Source organism: Manacus candei, unplaced genomic scaffold, assembly GCF_025592945.1.
Source record: "Manacus candei isolate 608988 ecotype Guabito, Panama unplaced genomic scaffold, ASM2559294v1 h1tg000075l, whole genome shotgun sequence".
NCBI classification, from domain to species: domain Eukaryota; kingdom Metazoa; phylum Chordata; class Aves; order Passeriformes; family Pipridae; genus Manacus; species Manacus candei.
This window is the reverse complement of record NW_026138123.1, coordinates 1,460,275-1,487,208: the sequence shown is the minus strand read 5'-3', so window position 1 is coordinate 1,487,208 and position 26,934 is coordinate 1,460,275. Positions and strand designations below refer to the sequence as shown.

The 26,934-nt window shown below is 38.2% G+C and overlaps 1 protein-coding gene across 2 annotated transcripts in view; it reads right to left on the bottom strand.

Annotated features, from left to right (window-relative positions):
* Positions 1-2,000: 2,000 nt before the first annotated feature.
* Positions 2,001-26,934, bottom strand: part of EFNB2 (ephrin B2) — a 44,850-nt gene continuing 19,916 nt past the window's right edge. Inside the window, exons 2-6 of one of the 2 annotated variants that reach the window (XM_051809109.1) lie at positions 24,495-24,778; positions 8,034-8,126; positions 7,162-7,275; positions 5,466-5,842; positions 2,001-4,924 (exon numbers count right to left, since the gene is read on the bottom strand). In XM_051809109.1, the coding sequence (XP_051665069.1) occupies positions 4,859-4,924; positions 5,466-5,842; positions 7,162-7,275; positions 8,034-8,126; positions 24,495-24,778 (934 nt within the window). In that variant the 3' untranslated portion in view covers positions 2,001-4,858. Of the gene's footprint in view, positions 5,843-7,161; positions 7,276-8,033; positions 8,127-24,494; positions 24,779-26,934 lie in introns of both variants that reach the window. The other variant, XM_051809111.1, reaches the window with a different exon arrangement.

Below are 26,934 nucleotides of genomic sequence, written 5' to 3'. Positions count from 1 at the left end.
GATATAAAAGATATAAGTCAATGACTTTATGCTGAGTATCTAAGGCACATATCTTTTACTAAAATGAGTTCAGCAGATTCAATGGAGGTTCTTTTCTGTTTGGGAAGGTATGTGTGCAAGGCACTCCCATTAACCAAGCATCCTTGGCCCCAGGCACAAATATACAGATAGTTACGCTGGCAACCATTTTTTCCCCCAGTGGAGACAGGGTTTATAGCAACACTGATTTTCCCTTATTGCTATAACAGTGACAAAAATAGGTGAATAAGAATAGAGTTCCTTACGTCACGGGTGTCAGTATACATGCTAGTTATAAATATAATAAAAGAATTATATATTTGTTTGAAAAAAGAGGCACAGTAATAAAAATGCCATGTAAACTTGACACTACCTTTTTATCAGCATCTTCCTGTATTTACCAACGCTTAAAATAAAAACAATAGCCTTAGCCTTCACTAAGCTAGAGCCACAGCTCTAACAGATGGCTGTGCCAGACAAGCTTTCAGCATAGACCAGACCTGAGCACCTCACAGCAAATTAACAACATGGGAACCCTCACGCCAACTCACCAAGATGAGCAAGTGAAATCCTGTGTGTAAGTGCGAAGCAGGGAGTAAAAGCTCAGTCTAGCCAAAGATCTGTGTGCTCACAGAACACAAGTCTACCTCCTTTCAAGTAACTTACAGACATAAATGGAGGATTAGGCCCCAGTGCTTTACTGAGATGCCAGAGGATGTTCATAGGCTCCACTGTGAGCACACATGCCTTCTGCTGGACCAAGTCAGTCTCCCAAGGACATCTGTAGCAGTCAGAAGGTAAGTGCCACAGTGTGACTTTCCTTTTAAGGTCAACTTCCAGCACAGATTCTGTAAACTGGACCTCTAAAATGAGTTCCATCAGCAAACTGTCATGCTAGTCCAACCATCCCCCAGTCTGAGATTTTCTGCATGTGCTATTTCAGAGTACTTGTGCCATCGCGACATGCTAAGTGCCTTTGCCATACAGTCATGTTTTTCTGATTATTCACAAAAGAACAAATAATTTGACAAATGGGAATTGCATGACCCATACTGTGAATAGCCAGTTGCCTTTCTTCAATGAAAATTTTATGACAAATTGGCATCTGCTGTTAAAGTGACAAATGTATCTTTGCCCTCTGTAGACCTTCCCACCTGTTACTCCATGGATGATCATGCCATTTACGTGCTGCTAACAAACTGCATGGTGCTTCATTTTCAGGGTGACCAAGCTTTGTCAGAAAATTAAGGTATTATTTATTAAATGAATTTGTTATTCTAGTGAAAATTACAGCAGCACAACCATAGATCTTGTATTAAGGCTTGTGCTACCTGCACATGTTGGCCTCCATCTCCCTTAAGGTGCAGTAAAGCAGAGACAGGACAATGCAGGGCCCCACTGAAAGAACCATACAGAGATGTTTTAACTTTGCAGCATTTCTAATCCTTCATCATCCTCCTAAGGTCTTACATCTCCTGTCCCTTCCTGCTCAGCTCTGTCACCCCAGGCTTGCTGCTTCCCCTCCTCTGGAGAAGCAGTGACAACAGTATCCAGAAGGCTTCAGGTATATTTTTTTCTCTGATTCTGGTCACAGTGTAAGTCCACCCTAAAATGTCTGGGAATTATTTGTGTGGTTATAATCTCACCTCCAAGATCATCCAGGCAACCAAGTTACTGCACCTGATTGGAGTTCACTGACTTCCAAGGGCATAAGATACCCAGGTGTTTTCTAAAATCTGCTGATATATGTAAGAGAGTGTCTGGGAAAGAAGTAGGTTAACACAAGTCAGTGTATTATAAGAAGCTTTCTTTCCTATAAACAACTAGCAATCCGGTTGGAGAGATGGGGGAGAGGAGAAAGGGAGAAATGGGAGGGAGGCAGGCATGTAGGCAATCTTGGTGGCTTTCTTATTTATTTTAATCTTTTAAAAAAGAAAAAAACTGCAAAACAAAAGAAGAAAATACTTAGAAGGCAAGGTTTCCATAGGAAAAAAATATTTTATTTTTTAAGAACAAATTCAGTTTGAAACAGACGTGGAATGTGATTTTCATAATTTCCATTTTCTGGGAACTAATTGCAGTGTGGAACTAAAGCAGATTTCAAACTTATGACCGGCTAGTTTTAATACAGAACAAAACAAACAAATAAAACCAAAAACAAACAAAACAAACAAACAAAAAAAAAAAAAAAGGAAAGAAGAATATTTATAACTCAAGCATAATACTGTGTTACTTACAAACTGGACAAAGAAATTCTTAAATAAATATTCATGGTACACAATTTCAGCACAAATATGCGGCAATTTGGCAACCTTTTATATCATTTTTTCCTCAATACAGTGCAAAGGGGAATGACACTGCCTTTAAACAAGCTGTAGCTAAATACATTGCAAAATTCAAATTTTATACAAAACATCTTGCTCAGACTTTATAAAAAACCAACATTGCTCTATATACACAATCTGGTTAAGAAAAGCCTTTTTTGTCTTGTTTTCATGTGGTTTTTTTAATTATTTAAAAAGGTGAATAAGGCTACTGTAACACCCCAAATCCATATACAGTAAATCTGAACCTATTTACAGCATCTTCAGTTAGACATGATGGTGCAAATTCCAATTCAGGTGACTAGGGATGATCATACAAGCAAGGCATTTACAGTAATTTTTCAAAGCTGGACCAACGTCAAAGAAAGGAACAGTTGGTAGATTGTCATAATTCTGCACCAGACACAAAACAGACGCACAGTACATTTTTTTTCAGTTGGTTGCAGGTTGCTCTTGAGCAATTAATCTGATTATTTTTTTCACAGTTTAGTATGTAACTAGAATGTGGCCAACTGACAAAGCATAGACATGATTTAATAAAATTCAGTATCAGTAAACCCATCTTTTCCCTTCCTCCCCCTCCCCCAAAATAAAATCTTAATGACTTACAAGAGAACCTTGTATGGATGGATTCACAGAAAGGAAAGGTTGTTGAAAAGAATTACATATGTACTGTAGTTAGTCACCATGGTAACCTTCCACAGAACCATGGGTTGAGATTTTTTTTGTTTTTGTTTCTCTCTTTTGGACCAACATCTCAACATAATCCTCAGGTTCAGAAAACAAAGAGAGTGATCATTTCTATAACAGATTTTTTTCTTTTCTTTTTTTCTTTTTTTTCAGGGGCTCACTGGACGTCTGAGAACCCTAAAATGCTGTTGCTACATTTTCTTTCCAAATCAGAAAGCAAAGTGTTACCATAGTAACATGACTATGTTAGAAATGTCTATTTGCATAGCACATATAAAAGTAGAGTTTTTTTACTTCCTCCCCAGGGTGGGAGCTTTAGGGGAACAGCCATGCTAAAGAGAAAACTTTAACCTGAAACCTCCCTCTACGAACCTCAACAAAATCTACAGAACACATCAGCCTGTAAGGCAAGGGAAATCACAACACAGAAAATAAATGCCGGCACACCTTGTCACTGTTAAATATGTGATGCAGTAACATTGACTTCTTGATATTTTGGGCCTTACATTTCCTAGTTTTCTCTTATAAGATGCTTTGGAATTTTTATTTTTTTAAATGTGCTCCCATTGTTATTTTTGGATGGTTGATTTTTTTTTTTTCCCAGAAGTAGTTTATTTTTTTAAAAAATGTGTGCGTATGCATAAATATATATGCATATGTATGCATATATAAATATATATATGTGTGTATATACTTATATACACACACATTTATATATGTAAAATGATAAGAAGTTAAGACTATGTAATTGCCGCAAATGAATTTCACATCTTCTGGTGTAGATTCTGTGCAATCTCAAAATATATATTAGTAAAAAAACCAAACCAAAATAAAAAGTAAGAAAAAATGAACGAAAGAAAAAATCTCACTTTATATCCCTTGTGTTCTATACACCTATTATAAATAAGACATATTTTCCTTCTCCATCTCAGTGTCATAATTTATTTTATTCTTATGGACTGAAAGAGGTTTGCCATATGTGCTTTCACTTTGCAACAGAGCACCAATGAACGGCTGTGTCAGTCACAGTACCTACACTCACTGTGCAGGGACAGCACAACAATAAGCCAAAGTGCCAAAAGGGTCAGTCAGAAAGAAATTCTGCCTCACTTTTAGAGATGAGAAAGGTTTTGTGGTTTGTTGCCTTTTTTTTTTTTTTTTTTTCCACAACTTCACCAGTGATAGAATTAGCTCATTTGACCCGTTGGCTTATAATCTTCTTGGTCAGACTTGGCTCTCTGCTATTTTCTTAAATGCTTTCCCTGTGTTTACTATAATCTGATAGTATAGCAGCTGAGTCTGCTTAAAAGTCACCCAAAGCAGACTGTGTTTTCCCTACAGCTTCAAAGCTGTGTATCTTATTGCCAGTACCACATCAGCCCTGCCCTAATATAATCCTCAGCGGCCTGCTATTGTCTTGTCTTCTCCAAGCTTGTTCACTTACTAACAATACCCCTCTGTTCTACTGTATCGAAGGTTCTATTTTTTTCTGCACACTGGTATTTGATAACCAAGAATTCCTTCAAATGCAGCCTTAATCCACTGTGCATGTTATTGTGTTTCCTACCTGCCTCTTAAAACTTAGCATACCAAAGTGCTGTGCTACCTAAATGTATTGTTTTTTACTTCCCAGCTTCTATTTTTGAGGCAGCAATATTCAACTGCAATCAGCCCTTCCCTCCACCACCCAGTCCTGCTCTTGACTTTGTTGACAGCCTAACTATTTGGCTGGAAGGCTCCTTACTATCAAACACAATTTTTATAAATGCATTACCCATTCGAGTGAGGCTGCTGTAGCAGATGGATGGAGTGCGGATCTCCAAACATTAATGTTCCATTAGTGATTCAGGAGGTGGAGTGAAAGGAAATCTTATGTGAAGGATGGCAGAGCCCTGGATAACAGAAACAAATGGAACAGTGACGGACTAAAAGCGAGAGAACTTTAACAAGTCTTACTTAGACACCAAGGTCTGTGTGACAAATCCAGTATGCACTGAGAGAGACACACAAAAGTCAGAAGATTGCATTTCAAGGTTGATATATCCTAGAGTACCTTCCCAGGATGCCTAGAGCTATTAACATCCACGGATTGCTCCATCTTCCCTTGGCTTTTGTACATGCCTGAACGCCCGCAGCACATGGCTTTGAGGATGATGAATGTAACAAGAGTACAGCAATCAGAATGGGCATCTTCTACATAAAAGTCTTCCAGCTTTTAGTGAATACTTATTCACTGAGATAGGAATTCTACAGACTAGGTAAGCTGTCCAGCTCGCGTTGGTTCCTGGAGAAAGAGCTGTTGCTTTCTCCCCCCTGTGCTTAAGTCAATGCTAGCGCACCAGGCATCATCACAAACCCCAACAGAAAGCATTTGACCAGTGAGTTTCCTCTATGACTCAACTGTACCACAGAGATGGTTGTGTGTTTTCAGACCTTGTAATAAATGTTTGCTGGACTCTGAGGAGGCATCTCTTGAACTATGTACACTGGATGTCCATAGTCGCCGCTGACCTTTTCATAGTGGGGGCAAAAGACACTGTCTGCAGTCCTTAGAGGAATGATAATGTCACTGGGCTCAGAACCATTGTTGTTGCCACTGCGTTTTGGGGTGGCTAATGTACTAAGTGATAGAGTTGTCGTGTGTTGCGGGGAATGCTTCCTGTGTCTTCTCCGGTACTTCAACAAAAGAACCACCAAAGTGATGATGATGACGATGAAAATGATGCACCCTGATGCAATCCCTGCAAATAAGGCCACCTCTGAACCCAGTATACTGGAATGCCCAGCCTTACTGCCATCTGTGCTAGATCCTGGAAAGAATGGAAATACAACAGACAAAAGTTATTGCCATCCTGCAACTCGTTTACGTTGCTTAAAAATGTGTAGAGTAAGCAACACTAGAAGAATCAACTGACAGCTAAAGTTTGACAAACCAATTACCCTGTTAGATAGCTAAATGCAAACAGCCAAAGTCAGCAATCAATATTAAACAAGACTTTGTGTCTGTTGGTCTCACTTTTGTGCTGCTCCCAAACCACTCTGTTCCATACATCATCATCCATCAGCGGTGAGGACTGGCACTGACAAGGCAGCCTTTGATGCACACTGCATCTTTTAACAGATGCTGGCCAGCCCCGGGCACAAGAGAGGGGTGGGATAGGACTGGAATTGAATATAAACACAAGGAAATGACAATTTGGTGCCATCACACCACCATATTATTTGTTACAAAAATTAAACAAGTGCTTACTTGACACTTTCTCTCTTGAAAGTTTGAACCAATTTCCCTCTCTTGATGCTCACTCACAATGGAAGACTGATACAGATGCTACATTCACATAATTGTTAAATCTTCCTACCAGAGCCTCTGTAGGAATCAGCGAAGCCTACTTAGTGACCACTCCATCAAAGATTCATTAGCCCAGCAACTAATGACAGAGCTAGAAAGGAAAACCTGCAGCCTTTTTCAGGAAACCCAGAACCATCTATCAGCAAGTTTTGCTTTTGTAGCATTCCCAATTCACTGAATTTTCTTCTGGACACCCTCAGTCCTAAGAGTTAGTTTTTTTCTTGTTCACCTAACAAATGCAATGCATTCTGAAGGCATTTGTTTGGAATCATGTGTTTATTTTGTTTAGATAATTATTAGAAAAAAATAAATCTTTGCATTTAGTAAAAGACCAGCCATGTGTAGACTTTATATGGTCAGCTAAAAGATCAGGATATTAATTATAGATGCCTTGAAATAAACTTCATAAATGGCTGTCGAGAACCACTTGATAATGTATTATACGGGAAGAGAAAGATCTCTATCTGTTCATCTGCCACAGTACTAGATGTAAGGCAGCACTGACCGCTGTAAAGCTGCTTAGCAAACGTCCTATCCAAAAACTTTCCTGTAAATGAGTGATACTGTCACTAGATATAATGAACTTCTACAGGAGAGTGGAAGAGGGGACAGAGTGGCTGTTGCCAAAACTTGCAGCTCCAAGACACTATCAACTGGAGCATCAGAACTGGCTTATGCTTCATCTCACTATGAAAATGTTTGCTTTTCTGGCACTTTAATGGTAAAGTAAAATGCATTTGGGGACAAGGAGGAGGCATCCTGGAGTCCCACCACACCTACCTGAGTGGTCCTTCACAAAAGGGCTGGTGGTGGAACTCTTCCCATTGGTGCCAGCTTCCTGCTCAGGGCGCTTGGTGGGATCCGTGTGCCGGGGCAGCCCTGCCGAGTTGGGATCTGGGGGAGAGAAAGATGACTCATGCAGCTTTGGCACTTGATGGTATGAAGCCTTACATGCCAGCTCTAAGTACCTCATGAGACACAAATGGTTTAGCAGAAGAATCTTTATGCAAAGGATAGGAAGATATAACAACATAATTTTCCTTTTAAAACAAAATGGTTATATTAAGTTATTTCAGATGTTTAAATTGTGAGGCCATCTGCAGAAACTATAAGGACTCCTGTGACTGGTAAGAAAAGCTTTGCAGATGACATTTCAGTTTAACTGAGGAAGTTGACTGACTACTAAACCAACTTCTGCTTAGAAGAATAATTCTTTCTTCCTGCACAATAGGTTGTCTATACGTGAAAAGAGACAATGAACAAAAACCTCTCTGTAATCAGAATTCATAACAAGCAAACTATAGAAATATTAGCTTCCCTCTTTTCATGTATTTTAAATAATTTTGAGCAGCAGAGTTGTGGCTTTTGTTTTTAAAATACAAATAAAAGTGACTGAAACACACTACTCCCAGGTGACCTTTCCTTCTAGGGATCTCTGCAATGAAGAGATCTTATTACGCTAACCATCCTTCTGTAGAAATCTGTCAGTAGCTGAGGAAGAGAAAACAGACTTTGCTTTCAGACTATAAGGGAGGAATGACCACACTAGACTTGACTGGCTCTCTGCTCTACACTGCTAAAAGAAGCCTGAAAGCTAAAAAGGACATTGAGACCAATCAAAGTCATTTCATGAAACAGTAGATGGTCTTTACCTTGTCCAACTTTCATGAGGATCTTCATGGTTTTTGTCTGGCACACCCCTCCCTCCTGGTTATCCAGGCCCTCCAAAGACCCATTTGATGTTGCTGATTAAAAATAAAAGAAAAATAAATAAAAATAAAAATAAATAAAAACCAGGAAATCAACAGGCAAAGTGATGTGAACATGAGTGTCTGAAAGCGGGGATCTTTCAATCTACCAGGATCTGTTCTTGTTGCTTGGGTTGACCTATGGAAAGTTGTGAAATGTTGAAAGCCAAAGGAATGAATACATTGGTAAGCTGTACAATATATACAAATGGAGGAATGTGTTATCACTGTTTCAAATTTACCCAGCAACCTTTTTTTCCTATGCACAATTGATGACTGACTTGGACAAAAACACAGTGCCTTGCTAATAGGTGATGGAGTCAGCTGAAAAGGAAGCTCTGGCAGGCTCAGAGAAGGAAAGCACTGAAAAATCACTCTTTCCTCCCCCAACCCCAACAATATCTTTATAATCACTACATTACACCTGCTTCCTCTATTACAAATCTCCTGCTGGATGAAGTGAATGCATACAAAAGACCCAGGTGAAAGCTAAGATTCTGAACTGATTGGAAAACCGTTTAATATTTTAAAGCACAATCTCATTTTTCTCAGCATTGAGGAGCCTCTGCCAGGATAGGTGCCAGAGGGGAATACGCTCCAGTCTCACGGAAACCTTTTAGCTCATATGAACAATAGGGTGCTTTCCCCTGTGTTTATATCATTCTTGCTTATCTAGGTGCTGGCTGGAACCATGCAACCCTGGCACAAGCTGACACTGCCATGTGATTTGAGTACGAAGCACCACTCCCTTGGAGAACCCAAAACACTGAATCATGGTCTATGGGTGCACTGCTGCTGCCCAAACCAGCTGTTGGTTGCAAAACAGCTGCTGGAAAATGATTTGGCAGCTCCTCAGCAGTCGGCAGGGTGGTGACTCTGCACTGTGCTGGGCACCGGCCACCGTCGGCATGTGCGGGGGTGCCCTGGGCACAGGGGCAAAGAGGGCACAATTGCACATGGTGGGCTCTGGCTTTGCTATGCAGGGAATGCACCAGAGGTTTTCCTGCCCTGATTGTTCTGAGGATGGAAATTTCACCATTATTTCTTGGAGCTGTTTATCCAAGGCCCAAAACAGATATATGAGAGGGTGCATGCATGGGCATCAGCACTGGGCCACCAACTGGAGAAAACAAACGAGAAATGGGTTGTAAGGGAGCTCACTGCTTGTCATGGCTGTGGTGAAATGCTTAAGCAGCACATGCCTGCTTCTGCCCCTCTCCTTTCAGCTCATGGGCTTTACACTGTTCAGGTCTTTGTTTTTAATTCTCATTCCTTCTCTTTCCCCTTCCTCGGGGATTTTCTTTCAAATGCAGTCTATGTATATTTCCTTTTTCTTCCACAATGTCTTCCTAGCCCCATGGCAGTATTTTTCTTGCTCTAATCTTCTTTCTAGCCATAAAGATATAAACCCCATACCGCTGAACCCTGCTTCCTAGCCTTTCATCTACTTCTTGTTTTTGTTCCACTTCTGACTCTTTTGTCACCAACTCGAATTACAGCCACCATACAAACTTCCCAAATTGTGCTTTCTTTTCCTAAAATTCCCTTCTCCTTATATGTGGCCCCTCCCAGTTCCTCCTCTTGTTCCCTCCCCCCTGTAAAAACATGACAACAGACGTATGGCAAAAACACTTTTTAAAATACAAAAGAGCACATTGAGTTATTTAAGATAAAAGCTGATCTGAAATTTGCCACTGCATTGCCAGGCTCAGAAAATAATGGAGACATATAGTTTTGTTTTCTTTTGTTGTTTTTTTTTTTCAGAGGGGAAAAAAATCAATATCAAGAACCCATCCTGGACATAAATCAAATGTGTCTTTGCTGAAAGTGTTTTTTATGATCTATTTTCCAATGTACCAGCACAAGGACAAGGAGAAAAAAAGCAGTAAATAGAAATACCAAAGCTGAGCATCAACTGAACCTACGAGTAATAAACACTGACTTTGTCTTGTGGTTTTTTGTTATTTGATTTTTTTTTTAATCGAGGCAATGGGGATTCACATCTCCTTAAATACCTTCTACTTGATTTTCATTGAATAAAGTGCTGCTTCTTCTGAACATCAATGCCTTTTTATTCTTTAAAGACCTATCCATTTAACCCACAGAGCAGGAGACCTCAATAAGATGCAGACGATGCAGTCTGACCTCAGTACAGAATAACAAAGTAAGATGGTAAAAAGAATGCAAAATTACTTCAAATACAGTCTCCAAACGGGAAGACTCAGATGTACAATGAGTCTGGTTGTGTGCCTACGCCAGCGCAATCTGCCTCGCTTGCTTGCTAAAAGAATGCTTTCATAGCTTTGATGTCAGATGAATGAATTTGTGGAAGTATTCACTTCTTCCACAGTTCTTCAAGGGATTTTAGGAAAGCCTACGTTACAGCTCAGAGTACAGACTGCTACATCCTGAGGAATGGGGAATTTTCAAAGAGGAGTATTTCAGTGACAAAGCAAAGTTTCCATCTCAGCTTCTCCCTGTAATTAAACCGACAATTACCCAAGGCCACTGGAGGAAATTATTTTTCAAAATTCATTAAGACTATCGAAATATAACCTTGCATATCCCTAGTGTACCAGGAAGAAAGTGGGTAGCTTTAAACACATCATTTCAAGCTTTGAAAAGCTGCACAGAGAAAAAAGAAGTAATCTGGGACAGCAGAGAAAACACAGTTTCATACTGCTAATGCCCCTTGACAGTGTAGTGTGCAGAAGTCAAACAAGGGAGCAAATACAAAATATTCCTCAAACACTTGCTGCGGCCTTTCTATATCGATCTCCAAATGAAAACTACACCACTATCATGTTAGCTCTGCCACTGCATTCACACCTCTGCAGGAAAGTGACCCTTTACCTGTAGCTCTGCTCAAACTGAAAGGATATTTAAAAAAAAATAATAAAGTGGCCGTGATAGGAGTTTTGGGTATAAACACAGAAATATAACACAAGCTTCTTCTGTCTAAAATGGAAATTATACTCCCCAGTGTGTTTATATAATCAAATTTTAAACCTTCCATTCAGTTTATTTTTATATATGGTCTGGGGTTTTTTTATATATATGTCTAAATATGGACATATTTTAGAGTCAATTTCTTACACATGACCCTCTGATAAGACTAGATACTACTTAAATATTAACATTAATAAAGATTAACTAATGATTAATATGAAGTTTCTCATTAGTCTTAAATGTTCTCAGAATTTCACACTTCACTTTGTATTAATACAGCAATACAAAGGAACCTAAAAGTAAGTAAAATGTTGCTAAACAGGTAGCAAAATATTTTTAAATCTCTTGATGGTTAGATACCTCTGGTTTTCTGAGACCTGTCCCTTTCCACTGATGTCAATTGCAAAACTAATAATGACAGTCAAAGGCACATTAAATTATTCAGTCAACAGTTAATCCGCACCAGCAAATAAGCATATATAATTGCACTAAAAATTTTAAGACTAACAAAATTGTAATAACTTATAGGCATTTTTAGTAGTAGTTTTTCAGACACTGTGTGTCTGCATTCCTTGAATACAACAGCAGCTGCCATTTTATGAAGAATGCAAGTTTAGGTTTTCAACATTCAGAAAACACTCATCTGTTATGAAATTATGGTTAAGAGTCTGCTGATACATTAACTTTGGAGAAGCTAGTCTAAATTTTCAGTTTTGTAAAACACTGCCTTAACATATCCTCTCCCGTACACAAGGGAGAAATGAAATTATTCAGATCAAAAAACTTCATTCAGATCTGCCTGCCCTTCTTTGAAATATATGCGTTATATAAAACCAAACAAAACCCCCAACAAAACCAACAAAGAAACAAACAAACAAAAAAGCCTGGAACTCATGTAAATGTTTTACATTTATTTGCTTTTAAAACTCCACAGTGCTGTTTATTGTATGAAATGCATTAGTCACAAATGCAGAGGCAGGGAATCCGTGAACGAAGCAGAGTCAGCTGACAAGAACAGTTTCTGGCTATGATTCTTATACAGTCCCCATGGAGAGGAAGTAATATTACATTTTAATATGTCTTCATTTGATTGTTATTACTCTGCCCCCCAGGAGGCTGAGCCACTGTATGGATCATGGTTGTTTTCAACCTATCAGGTTGGTAACATTGCTCTAATCAGATGGAGAATTAAGCTGCTGGATTTATGCCTGTATATAGCTTTTCATTCACAAAGAGATTAAAAATGAAGGCACAGTCACAAAAATTCAACTTCCTTCACTCCTAAAAACACATATTACAAAATGAAAAAAATGCTATCACAATTACTTAAAAGAAAACACCAGCAGACAAAAATCTCAGCCTCTTAATTCTGCTACAATTATTACCTATAGTTTCATGGTTTAGGATGATGAAAAATACTACCTGTTAGCAAATCAAATGCAATATCCTTTGAACCGACACAACTTTAAAATACATGTATTTCTAGAGCTTGAATATAAAATGTACTACATAGCTGATGAGAGAAATGATGACTGTCGTACTCAATTTTCCTGTGAAAACTAAATGGACCTTAAACCACAGACTATGGGAATGAATGAGTGATGTCAACTGATGGGCAAGGACAAAACTGGTTTTGTTCCTCCTTAGTGTGCTGGACAATAAAAGTCATTTGGCAATATATCAAAGATACATTATTGATGAGGTCATCAAAAATTAATTGCTGCTGATGTGGATCTGTTAATAGCAAATTGAGAACTACAGGTTTCTTTGGGGTGGATCAGTACTACCCAATAGCAGTGATTTTCAACTTTTTTTCATTAAATACTGTTCAAATTCTGTATCAGAAAATAGGTTTCTCAAAATCAGAACAAAATAAAATCAAGTAACACCACCCATTGCCACTTTCCCCCTGCTGTGCTTATAGACAAAATAGAAAAGCCTCAACAGCAGCAAAAATCCACACAAGCTTTAGATCCAACATTAGTAAGAAGTTATTCTTAAAGCAAAGCTGCACTTGATCTCACATGCACTCTCAGGACTACTAAATGCATGTAAAATCTTTCAGGGTTTTTTATTTTATGAAGTCATAGAAAACTATTTTGGTCAGGCATCATGTGTTTGTGCTCTGATTGCTTTCACCTGCTTTTGGGTCCTTTTAATGACTCTCTAAGTAAAGCACCAAATAAATAATTCTTCTTTCCCATAAATTTAGATAATTTATGGGACAGGTTTAAGAACACCAGAAATCACACACTGTGAAACCACAAATCACCGATTCACAACATGGAGGTTGTTTCTAAACCAGTCATGGACGAAGAACAAGGTAGCTGAGTTAATAGGAAGAGTGTTTCAATTAAATGAAATTAAATTCCACCCCCTCTTAGTAGCAATGCCAGATCTGCATGGAGATCTGGAACAACAACAACAACAACAAAAAATTGTTCAGGCCACTCACCAAAGAATAGATATCTTGGCACATATTATGTTGGGTGAGCTGCAGAATGTTTAGAAAGAGGAGAAATATAATAATTTCAAATACTAGCAACTAATGGTTTATCTTTGCTTGTAGAGACAAAAAATAAGACTGACGCTGAAAACTCTGCTTTTTAAAAGGGATTACATTGTCTTCCAAAATTTAATTATCAGTGGTCCCAAACCTGGACTGCAAGTGCTAAAACTTAAATACATTATGAATAGTTGCAGGGAATACTGTCAATGTGTTGACTGTGTTTTTATAAACAGATAATAAAATCACAGCTTTTCTAATAATCTTATAGAGACAAAGAAATTATTCTTAATTAAAAAAAAAAAGATAAAAACCTGCTGAATTTGCTCAATTAGTACAATTTAGGACACCAAGACTGTAAGGAAAAATATAAAAACAGTTTACCAATAATTTTGCTTTTTTTCTAATGTCTGTTTTTATTTGCCCTACTTCAAAGTCAAGGTGGCAGCAGAATTTTGAGGAGTTTCCTCTATCTAAAAGTCATTCAGAAACTCTCAATCTCTCAATTTAATCCACACAATGTTTTAAATTAAGATAAATTTTTTCCTTAAACTAAAGCTTATGCAATGTTTATAAAAACATTTGAAACCAGATTTTTTCTCTCTATCCACATGAGGCAAAAATTCAATGTGAAGGAAAGGACAGGAATTCTTCATTCTTCTTTTTCACTTCTCGTGCTTGTTTTTTAAATTAAGTCCTATATTGCATGTCTCAAAATTTATATCTAAACAGGCCCACAAATTATAATCTGCACAGCAAATAAGCAGCAATGCCCTCCCCAGTCAAGCTAAAACCAGAACAAAATGAAGTAAAATAATACCTGGAAGAAGCAAAGGCTCTACAGTGAAACTTAGTGATTCACTTTTCTAACCACTGCTCTAAAATGTATCTTGTCCAACTGTGAATAACATGACTTATGGTACTTACTATATCATGAGCTGGGACTCATGATATAGGAGTATTTATATAATTCCCCATAAAAATCTCCACTTGCATTCATGTTAAGAGAAAGACAGATTCTATTACTGTTTCAATTTTTTTTTTAAGGGTGCAATGTGGAGGACACAATCAAGACAGGCCAATCAGCTCTATACTGTGATATACTTTGGTATATACCAACTGTAAAATTCTAGGCACATCTCTGGAAACCCGTAGTCTCTCCTTCCCACATCTCATGTCACCTGACAGTACAAAATAGAGAATTGTAAAGTTTTGTACATTCAGAACGATTTTATTAATTCCAGGGAGGCATGTATAAGAAAAATACAAAAGGGGTAAAAAAACCCCCCTCTTTATGTCAACAAAGCTATATGGGAAAAAGCTACAGTGAGTAAGATGGGGTTGGAAAACATCAAAAAAGCTGTGATTCCCAACTGATTACTGCTGTGTATAATTTTAAAAACACTACCACTTTCTTGCTGGGTTAAGGAATACCACAGCTGAAGTATACTAAACAGTAAACTATTTGCTCAATTATTATCCATAAGGTCACAGCTTCCACCTACCCACAACAAAATCCTACTTGCTTCACTGCTGTCAAGTGTCCCTTTATAAAATTATCTTGGAATGATTTAGAGATTATATAAAAAAAAAAAAACAACAGAAAAGCCTCTCCTGTATCACTATGAATGACAATTTGAGACTTTCATTACAGTTAAGCATTTCTGAAAGTATTTCAGTTACATATTTCACATATTCTGAGAAATGTTGTCAGATAATGATCCACTGCACACATGCTTGCTTTTAGTTTACATAAACAAATTATATATTTGTGAGTGCTGAAGTAACTGTGGCAGATGTAAGCTCACTAATTATGATGTATTTAGTGTATATCAGAAAGTATGCATCTAAAACAGATTACTAGCTAGTTAACTTCATCAACCACAAACAGGTATTTTACTAAGTTTATCCTTTCTCCCTGCACGCTACTGACAAAAGCCTCTCACGGATGGGGAGGAATATCTCCCCACTACCACAGCAAGCTTTGTTTAACAGTTCAGCTGAACAGAACTAATAGAATTAGTTAGCATTCAAGTTACACTGATTGTTGCTAATGACAAGACGGCTTGATGGAAACAAAAGTAGAAGCTTTAACAGTAAATGAGGACCCACTTTCTGTATCATACAAATTCAATATCACTCTACAAGGATGTTCACCTGTCTTGAAAATCTTTCTGGTTTTTGTCTGTGGCACATGGATAAGAAAGGGTTATAGTGAAAGTTCATATTAAATAAATAACAAACCTCTTGCTCATTCTACTGTCACTAATTGCATGCAATGATATTAATGACCCAGTAATTGCTATACGAGTAGCACTGAAGTGGAAAACATCATTTTGAGGCAGAGTTCATCTCTAGGTGGTAGGACTTCACCAGTGACTGAGTTAATGCCTAGTGACAGTTTAGAACATAACACTATAGATGAGAAAATGTGCCAGTCTCATGGTTATAAGGTTATAACAGTTTAGATGGACTTGATGTTATTTGCTTTGACCACACAGAGTCCAGGAGTAACCCCAATAAAGTGTCACAGTCAGACTTTGCCCTGTAGATGAACCTCATTCCTTTCAGGGGAGATGCTCTGTACTATAACAATCTAGAGCAATTTTCCACATGTTTGCTTCAATAAAAGAATACCTTCATCTCCTGCTTTTACATGGAGGACAACAAAAGTGTGCTTTATTGCAAAACACAAAAAGCTATTTACATCATCTAACTATCCTTCAGTAACACAGAGTTTGGCACCTTAGTACCAAGATCAATTATGATACTATTGGATGACTGTGCACTTGGCAAAGATGATCAGAAGTTAAACACTGTTTTGATTGCAGTATGCTTATGTTTGTGTTTAGAGCTTTAAAATACCCACAAAGCAAACTTTAATGAGATAACATTGCAAACAAAGCAATATGAATTTCCAAGGTACTATAGGACCTGCAGTTAAAACACTTGCCATTAAGAAATTAAGTCTTTAGGTGTTTAGCTTCTTTAGAAATTATCAAATAGACACGTTCATTGTGGTTCACTTTAGGAAACTCTGGTGGGATGGATGTTAATCCTCCAATGTTTGGAATTTTGAAAAGTTGCAACTAGATAGGCAAACTGATACTTTTAATACTTACATTTATACAGTTTTTAATAATTCACTAGTGTTCTAACACTATAACATTCTTTTTGTTCTTTCTTCCTTTTGCAACACAAATTATTTAATTAATTTCTTGATTCTGCTACCACATCTGCTGTGGCAGCCTCTGGATGGCAGGTGGAATCAAGTTTCAGTGCAGGCTGGGGCCAAACATATGGAAAGCACCTCTGCAAAAAACACCCAGAGGGTCCTGGTGGACACCAAGTTGAGCATGAGCCAGCAATGTGCCCTCGTGGCAAAGGTGGCCAACAGCCTCCTGGGCTCGATCTGTCAAGAGTACTGCCACCAGGTTCCGGGAGATGATCCTTCCCCTCTACTCTGCACTGGTGAGGGTACACCTGGAATGGTGGGTGCAGTCACAGGCTCCCCCGTACAAGACAGACATGGGCTCACGGGACCAAGTGTCTGGTAAATGCTCATGGAGACAATGAAGTAACTGGAGCATCCATATAGGAGGAGGGGCTCTATCCTTGGAGATACTCAAAACTCAGCTGGACATGGTTCTAGGCAATTGGCTGCAGTTGGGCTTGCAAATGTTTGTGCAAGGACTAGATGATCTCCACAGGTGCCATCCAAAGCAAACCATTGTGGGATACTGTAATCAACAGCGTTGTTGTGGTCTAACACTATTATATGCTAACATATAATACATGAAAAAAAAATAATTTTCAGTTTTCCTAGCAGGATTTGGATTCAGAACTCTGTTTCTCTCAAAGCAGCTCAGTAAGCACATAAGGACTAGTCTGCTGTTGCAGTTTAGTGATTTTTTCTGTCTTCATTTACTGAACAGAAAACAGAGAAATCATGCCAACAAAGGTCCGAACGTGCTTTTTAATAACAGCCTTATGAGCTTAATATGGACTCTTCTCCAAGAACACCTAAGACTACCTTTAGCCTAATCCTGCTTTTACTCACAGACATATTTGCATGATTTCCTTGAACTGAAAAAAAAGAAATTGGAAGACTGCCCATTAAAGCTTAGTTTTATAGTGTGGTTTATCAGAAATAAATACTGAAATAGTCTTCATCCAAGGTTTCCAGGACTGACTAAAGTCAGGAAAGAAAATCCATACTGACGTTTAACCCTGGTTTTCAACCATTCCAACCCTGTGTTTTAGCTAATGCAGTTCTCAGACAAAAGTACATTTCCCTCCATTCCAGCTATGTAAAGACTTTAATAAGGCAAACAATTTGAAATCTTTAAAATCAGTTTCACTACAGCCTTTATAAATGTTATGCAGTTCCTCACTTTTTATGTTAGGACTTAAAATACTGTAACGTAACATTTAACACAAGCAACTGCATAAAGACAAGACTCATCACCCCACTTGATAAGCTAAATGCTCATCACCAAAGTTAAGTACAAAATGAAAGTTAAATGTGTTTCAGTATGGTAGTGCTCTTCCAAGTTTCTGTTTATACAGACACTTTCCTCATACTTTCCTCATATCATGGCATGTCTCCCCAGTACACATCCCCCTGATTTAAACAGTTACTCATAGCCTGAACATAAAGCATAAAATACACACTCAACCCAGTCTTCTTCTACATGTAGCTTTGTTAAGGATGTTTATGTGAGAACATATACAACTTAGAGAAGAACAGGGTTCAAGCTTTTTTTTGCAAAGCACTATAAATGCTATATATATAAAGACTTCTAAGTGAGAGTATCTTTCTTTGTGACTGTACTGTATTTCCAATATTTATAAATTGTTTCTGAGGAACTATAAAAGCAAGAAATAAAAATAGTGATTAAAAATATTAAACAGCTTCCTGTGAAACTTTAAAACCTGTTCAAGTCCTGAGTATTTCCTGAATAATTTTTTCTTCCAGTCTGAATAATTATTCTTCATTTTCATCTGATTCCATATCTATTTGGAATACCTGTGGGGGTGTGGGGAAAGATAACTAATTTTTTTCACAAGATGCCATCAATTAACAAACTGAGCATTCCTATCTTTCATTTCCTTCCCTTAGGAACAGACATATAATAACAGATTTCCTGCTGAACTATCTCTGTCTACTTTAAAGGAGATAAACGATTGGTATTGCTTAGGTAATGGCACCGAATACGAACAAAGTCCATCAATATAAAATAGCCTTATTCTCTTACAAGACCTGTGTGGTCTGGGACAAAACCCCAAAGGACCATGACTCCATTAATCCTGTAAGTCTTAGACTCTTAGAAATCTGAAGCTGCACAGACAGTGATTTTTCTCTCCAATAATATTATTTGTACAAGCTGTATTTATATTTCATTCAACAAGAGCTAAATGGTATTGCTAACACTTCCCTTAAAAGACTCTTCAGTAGAGTCAAAGACTGACCTCTGGATATCATTTTACACTAAGCAGAAATTATTTATCTAATTTTCTGACAAAGGAGGAGGAAAAAGGAAAGAAAAAAAATATGATCTATGTACAAATGGAATCAGAGTGACTATTATCACACCAGCATCACAAAAAAAAAATAATAACAGTAGATTTCTGGACCCCAGAGTCTTTAACAAACAGTAGGGAAAATGTCTTTGTTGTAAATGAAAATGAATTGAAATTCTGATAAGAGTTTTTGTTCCCATTTAGGCTAGTTTGGAATTAACCTCGAACAAAGGAAAACCTGTTTACTGTTTCCTTCAAGGCAGCTCTCGCTAGGTGACCTGCAGGTTGCAGCAGGCTGCAGGTTGAAATCTGTCTCAAAACGTTTTCAGAATGGCCAGTCAGACAGATTAGTCAGTGCTTAAACTGGTCAGCATACTAAAATAATATTTTAATGTGAATCTATTTGGCCGCGCAAAGAGATTTATTCTTCCCAGCTGGGCCATACTTCAAGGCACAATCCATATTGTCCGTTAATATGTTCTTCCTCAGCCCGTTATTGTCCTTTAATTGTAGAAGAATGACAAAGTGAAAACAGAAAAAGACCTGTGATTTTTTCAAACACAGCTAATGCTAAAGTTTCAGAATGACTGTTTTGATTTTAAAAGCCACAGCACTATTAAAGCAGTTATCCAAAATGTAGTGCTACTAGCCAGTATAATCCTTTAAATCAGTCAGGAATCAAAAAGGGATCAAATTTATATATATGTGCATGTGTATGTGTGTGTGTGTGTGTGTATGTTTTTTAATTTAAGCCAGAAGCCAATTATGTAAGTGGGTCACTTGAAAAAAGTTGATAAAAAAACATTTAAGGAAAGCTGCATATTCCATTTTGCCAATGTCAAAGCTGAAGAGCATCATCGGCTCAGCAACTCTGGCTAATGAGGTCCAGGCAGAGCAAGCCTCATAGAGGAATCTTTCAGAGAACTACTCTGTAGCCCCTTCCCAAGTTCCAAGCCATTCTATTACAAATTTGGAACAGGTGAAGATTTTATTGCAGGTGACTTATTTTTTAATGTTGATGATGTCAGCCTATAAACTTCACTTTACTTATGCTAAAGAAGAGATGAAGGGAGTGAGGTATGTGCTTGCTTGGCTTACGTAAGGAGCTTGACAGTGGCTTGAAGGCAGGCGGCACTGCCCCCTTCCCTCTGGCATAGCTTCCCACAGGCTTCCCCAGGGGCTCCCTCAGCACAAACCCAGGGTATTGCAGGGCACTCGATGCCCTCTGCCTTTAAGTGAAGGGTTCAGGACAATTCCCGTTCACCAAAAGTAAACATCTTTGGCATATTATATGTGTTTGTACTATGCTAACACATCTCCCTTCCAAACAAGAAACACTGCATCCAAGAGAGGTACTGAAGTAGTGACACCATGACTCAAGTATTTGCTGATCAATCTCTCAGTACTCAGAAGATACTCATTGCTCGTTCTGAGCAATTCACAACAGCAGAAAATTATACTTCATTCCCTAACCATGCAAAGACACAAAAAGACTTTTTAATGTAAACATCAGAGTTGCAAATCTTCACACTCTTCTGCTAAAGTTTGCCCTTCACACAGATATTTATGTTGTTGGGCTTGGGCATGATGCATCTCCCTTCATGCATCTGATTAAGGATTTCCTTAGAAACTTATGATATGTTAGCTAAATGCTCACATATTTTAGGATAATCAAACGTTAATACTTCTGAGATCTCAAGTACATTTGACCTTCTCCAGTTCTGTTGAAATCAGGTAACTGTAGGAAAATGAATCTATTCATTTCCCAGGAACAAAAAATTGATGATGGCAAAGAAGAGAAAGGCAAGGACACATTGTTACATCATTTATTCACTTTCACAATACCATTCAGTATCATCTTTCCAATTACTGCTGTTCACAGAATTAACTCTTTGGATACTGATACTCACATCGAGGAATATCCTGCCAGGAAATGGATTATTTTTTTTTTATTATGAAAGTACCACTAAATGTGAAAACAGGTATCAGAAACTCATTTACATTTTTACTTTTTAAAATATTGCAAATTATTGTGAAATGAGAAGATTTGCATCTTTTTTTTATGCTTAGGCTTTGGAAAGCACTGAATAGAAAAGATCTCCTTCTGGTATACTTATCGTGAATACATCTGGATGATATAAAAATTATGGCTTGAAGAATTCCTGTGAAATCACATGTCCCTGAAGGTACACAGGGCTCAGGAAGCTGCTTCATCCTGTGTTGTAATTCCTCATCCCAAAATGACTAACCCCTTAATCTGAATAGAGATTTTACTGTTTAATACAGCTCCACAAACCACATACTATTACCTTAGAAAAACAAACTGTGTTTTCAAATAATTGTGAGATGATAAAGGTACGTGACGATGCACAAAACATTTAAAGGGCTGACAACAGCCTGCCAGCATAAATAGCATGAGATTAGGCTGCAGGGGCAGCCACAGCAAGCGCTGCAAAGATGCTGAGCTCAGTAAGCTCGTGTCAGGTTTGTTTGATGCCCCTTAGTTGAAGGAATGCAAGATCCTAAAATACTTCAAAATCAAAAGCTGGCACATAAAAGGCATCATTGCTTTAATTTCATAGCACTCCAATCCCCTCCAAAAAACCCAACAAAACAAGCAAGACAAAACTCAAAGCTATCAAACAGGAAGGAAGGAAGGAAGGAAGGAAGGAAGGAAGGAAGGAAGGAAAGAAGGAAGGAAGGAAGGACAGAAGAAGAAAGAACTGTAGGTTTGTGAAGAGGGATTTATGTAAATGATTTATAGCCTGATTTGTGTACGTGACTAAGATGTATTATATTATAAGAAATGACAGCAAATATTCTGACTACCAGAACTTGCATTGACAAGGTTGTGCCATGACCTTTTGAACACAAACTGCTAAAACCCTATCTAGCTTCAGTATCTCTGTAAAATGGTGTCCTAGCTGAGCACTTGCCTTGTTTTCTACTCCTCTCAGTGTTTCTGAGACCAACATCACTGAGTTTATTGTTTTCTCCTGAATGACAGAAAAGTAAGAGTTTTAGCTTCAGGATGGCTGGGTTTTCAGGGCTGGGGTGTTTTTTTTGTCCAGCCTATTAAAATGTATAGGTACCCTCACTGCAGCTTGGTCAGTATGCTAGCAGTAGAGTGATAAATTAGCCATTTGTTTATGCCACAATGAGCAGGAAAAGTAATACCCTAAGGCACTCCAGTATTACTGTTAGGCCAATGTGATTTTTGAGGCTGAAGGCTGACTAAGTTCTTTCAACCAAGTTATACTGTAATCTTACAAGAAATGCAAGGCCTATTATGTCTTATTGCTATAATGAAATAATTATACAAAACTAATGAAAATGAGATGTACTTAATAATTCTCTGGGTAAATCCATGATATAGATATGACAGAACTGACAGGGTATCAGAAAGCTCCATTTGTGCCCATAATTCTCAGGTAATAATTGTAACAGTGCCATTTGTTCCACTACAGCTGGTCTTCTGTGGATGATTTCAAAAGCAGCACTAAATTCTGGGCATATTTCTGCATTTAAGCCAAATATTTGAGCACGGTCATTTTTATGCTACACATTTTCAATGGAGTTACAGATAACTATCTATTAACAGCTAATCTTGTCGCTTTTACCCTGGATCTCAATGGATTTCAGTGGGAAGTTTGTCAAAGTTAAATACTATTTAAGTGGGATCAAGTTTTTATATATGCCCCGACTAAAAGAGAAAGCGCCTATATTAAGTGATCTTTAAAACCAAAAAATGGTGGTTTGTATCTCCCGCTACTGTTATTTAGTAATTTCTACAATTAATATTTAATACAGTGAATTCTTTCTTAGTTTTTGTGACATACAACCTGTTTTATACACAGTGTGTACCATAATGGATATAACTGGGAAGTGAGGATTAATTTATACTGAATGCATTTCCATTTCGATTTCCATTTTAAAAATACTTGCTCAGAGTACTTTTAAAATTACCCATATTTTTAACTAAAAAATCAAGAAATATTTACACTGGCAGACATCACATGAAATAGTTATTAATCCTTCAGTTTTCAAGGAGATGGCAGAAATGTGTTTGGGGACAAACTTTTTAGCAGGACCTGTTGTGACAGGACAAGGGTTAATGGTTTTAAACTAAAAGAGAGTAGATTTAGACTAGATATACTGAAGAAATTTTTTACAGTGAGAGTGGTGAAACACTGTAACAGTTTGCCCAGAGGGATGCTAGATGCGCCATCCCTGGTAACAGAATTTGAGCAACCTGACCTAGTTAAAGAGATCCCAGCACATTGAATGGGGCTTGGACCAGATGACCTTTAAAGGTCCCTTTCCAACCCAAACTATTCTATGATTCTGTGAAATAAGACACTCCAGTATCTAACTTCCTTGTAACTGCAGAAAAGCCAAAACACAGAATTTGTTCCATCTCGTAATACCTGGTGATACTTGCTTGAGACTTCAAAAGTGCCCATGGGGCTAAATGAGATCTGCAGGGCATACACAGTATTACAATGACAAAACCTAAACTAATGTAAATTGTTGTTGTACTGCTGAGGTCTCAGCTAATGCTAACTCCTGATTTACATCATTAACTTTACACATCATAAGTAATTTGAATCAATAAACACTGTGGCTACCTCCAGACTTGCTCTCAGCCACAAATTCCTCATCAGACTAAAACTCGCACAAAGTTTATTTTGTTGGACAGAGGCTTGTGTCGTGCACATTCATGTTGCAAGCCAGGACCACAAAAAAGGATGAAATTCCAAAATCATGCAAGCCTAGGTTTTGCCCAAGAACCCTCCTGACTACTGTATGGACACAGTAGGTATGTTGTGAGGAAAGGCATGGTCAACCACAGCCCCTCATCAGTAACCCTTGTGAGGAAACTACACTGTCAAAATTGGCACCAAAACCACCAAAAGATGTTTCCTGTGGGAGTGCCTGGACCACATGGAGCAATGGCTAGCCATGTCACATAGGATGCCCCATCTCAGAATAGCCAGGTCACCGTACTCCTACTCGTGGCATAAGACAACCTAAGGACAAGGTGAACAGCATGGTACATCACCAGGGCTCTGGGCAGGAAACGCACTGCAGTTTAGCTGCACACAACTTTCAGTGCGAACACATGACACAACACTGTGCACAGAAAAAAGAAGCCCTTTACAGGCATAAAAGTACAATCTAATTTGATTTACACAAACCAAAGAAAAAAGAGACAGAGACCCTTCAGAAATCAGGAATAATGTTGAAAATATGCTAACAAGAAACTATTTTCAGGTAAAAAATACAAACCCATTCATTTTCCTCTTAGTTTGCTTACAATGTCCAAGACAGTGCATTAAAGAATGAACAATTATAATCAAAAGAATGAACAAAAACATGGAACTTACATATGACGTAATAATCTTTGTTCTTCTGAAATTCCAGGCCCCAGAGATTAGGACTGAACTCTTGAAACTTGATGGTAAACTTAACATCTTGATCTGGCTTGGCACAATTGAGTAGAGGTGTATTGTCCTTTTTAATAGCACAGCTATCTGCTTGGTCTTTATCAACCATGTAGACCTTATAATATTCATATTGACCAACAGTTTTAGAGTCCACCTTTGGGCATATAATATCCAGTTTGTCTCCTATCTGTGGATATAGTACCAATCCTTGTCCAGGAAGGAATCTAAAATGGGAAAAAAAAAAAAAAGGGGGGGTAGGGGAAGAGAAGAAGAGGGAAAATGTGAGACACTTGATAAAATCTCATGCAGAAAAGTAGCAACTGCAGTGAACAGAAAGGAACAAACACAGTTTCCAAAACCAAAATGACAGACTGAGCAAACCAAATCTTAATAGTTTAAGCCTAACTCAATATCAACAAGATGTTTATTTAGATCTTGGAAATTAGCGATGGATTGAATCTTATAGTCCTTATCCCAGTTGTGGGAACTCTAGCAGGTTTTACATCTCTCTCTGGCAAGCACTGCTATTTTTTCCACATTTGGCATGTAGAGCACCTACTGCAGTATCTGGTGGGCTACAATTCTTTTTCTGCTTTGGTAACATTTCTACTATTCCTGCACATATTTTGCTAATGTTGGACATGGGAGAATGACAAGAATAATCTTTCAAACCCCTTGAACAGCCAAGTGGGACAGGAAACAACTTAGATTTTAAGAGTTAACAACATATTAAGATGCTGATTGATAGCATAACACAAAGGAACATCAGTCACTCAGCAGCACCATGCTTACAGACCCAGAACTGGTCTGTAACGGACCCAAAGACCACACATGCTTCTGATAGAACACTTATAACCAAGACAGTGTGACCGCTACACTACAAGGATTTCTCTTCATAAACTCCACCATTACTGTCATTATTTTAGCTCTTTTTTGATTTATTTTTTTTTTGCTAGAAGTGAAACGCAGGTGTGCTTCTGCCTTAGTATGGGAACACTTATTACACAAGCAGACAGTGAGCTTTAATGTTTACACTTAGGTATAATATTGTATCTTTCTGCTCATAATAATTAACAGGCAAACATTAGCACTTCATGAAAGAAAAATATAAATAATTACTTATAGTATTGATTAATCCACAAAATGAGGAGCTTTGTTCTCACAAAGACAAAAGCCACAGCAAGTTTGTTTCTCTCTCCATTAAGATATATTTGTTCCAATTAAGGCCAAAAAGTGCATGTTTTAGAACTACAGCCAACAACACAACGTACTCGAATGCACAGACCTAAAAGACTGACTTTCTTTCCTCTTTCTCCTGCCTGCCAGCCTTTTCCACAGATCTTCCTTAATGGAAAATCAGCCTGAAAAACCGACCGAAACAATTGCTGCCTAATGAACACCCTTCTCCAAGTGCTAACATTTAAACAACACACGTAGTAAATCCAGCTTATTCACAGTCAGCCTTCCTGGAAAGTTTAAATTAAGAGTATTAAGATCCGCACAGAACAAAGCTGTAGGCGTCAGTCAGTGACCTCCAGCCTCTGGCTTGGCGAAAGAAGCCAGCAGCAGTAGTGGTGGGGGGAGAACTTACTAAATTAAAGGATGATGCGACGCCCCCCAAATTTTGCTTGCTCCTATACAATTCAAGTTTATGATCTGTGCTAATTGAGCAGGATTATTTTCACTCACAAAGCCTGTGTAAGAATTATATTTGTTATGAAGCAGCACGTAGCAGGACAAAGACATGTAATTACAGATTTAGGGAACTAGAACAATGAAATGTTATGGCAAGAAAAGCGACTGTTGATGTATAAATTACTGCACTCTTTTGTGCTGTGCAGTGTAATTTCCAGACTGCAGAAACTGGGCTTGGCCACGGCTGCTCAAAATGAGATTGAAGTGGAGATGGGGCAAAGCTGTGCTTCCTCCCCCTCCAGTTTTCAGACATGCCAAAGGAATGCAGTGACTACCACTTCCTGAAAGCTGAAATGGCGAAACAAATGGGAATGTGGAAATGCATCTTCGGAGTTATAGGCCTAAAGAAGGATGACCAGATGCAGGTGTAGATGCAGCACTAAGGGACATGGTTAGTGGTGAACACAGCAGTGCTGGCTTAACGGTTGGATTTGATGATCTTACAGGCCTATTCCAACCTAAATGATTGGTTCGGTGATTCTATGACTGAGGGAAAGGCCAGTTCTGCAGGGGCACCAAGGAAAGGTAGGCAGGAAGATCTCAGTCTGCAAACATTCCCAAGGGAACAGCCCATATCCTGATTTTGGCTCTCCTTGGGGATCAACTCTGACCAGGCGAAGGCAAAGGGACAGAGCTTCTGAGCCAATCTCCATCATCTGTGATTGACTTTACCACCTTGTCTGAC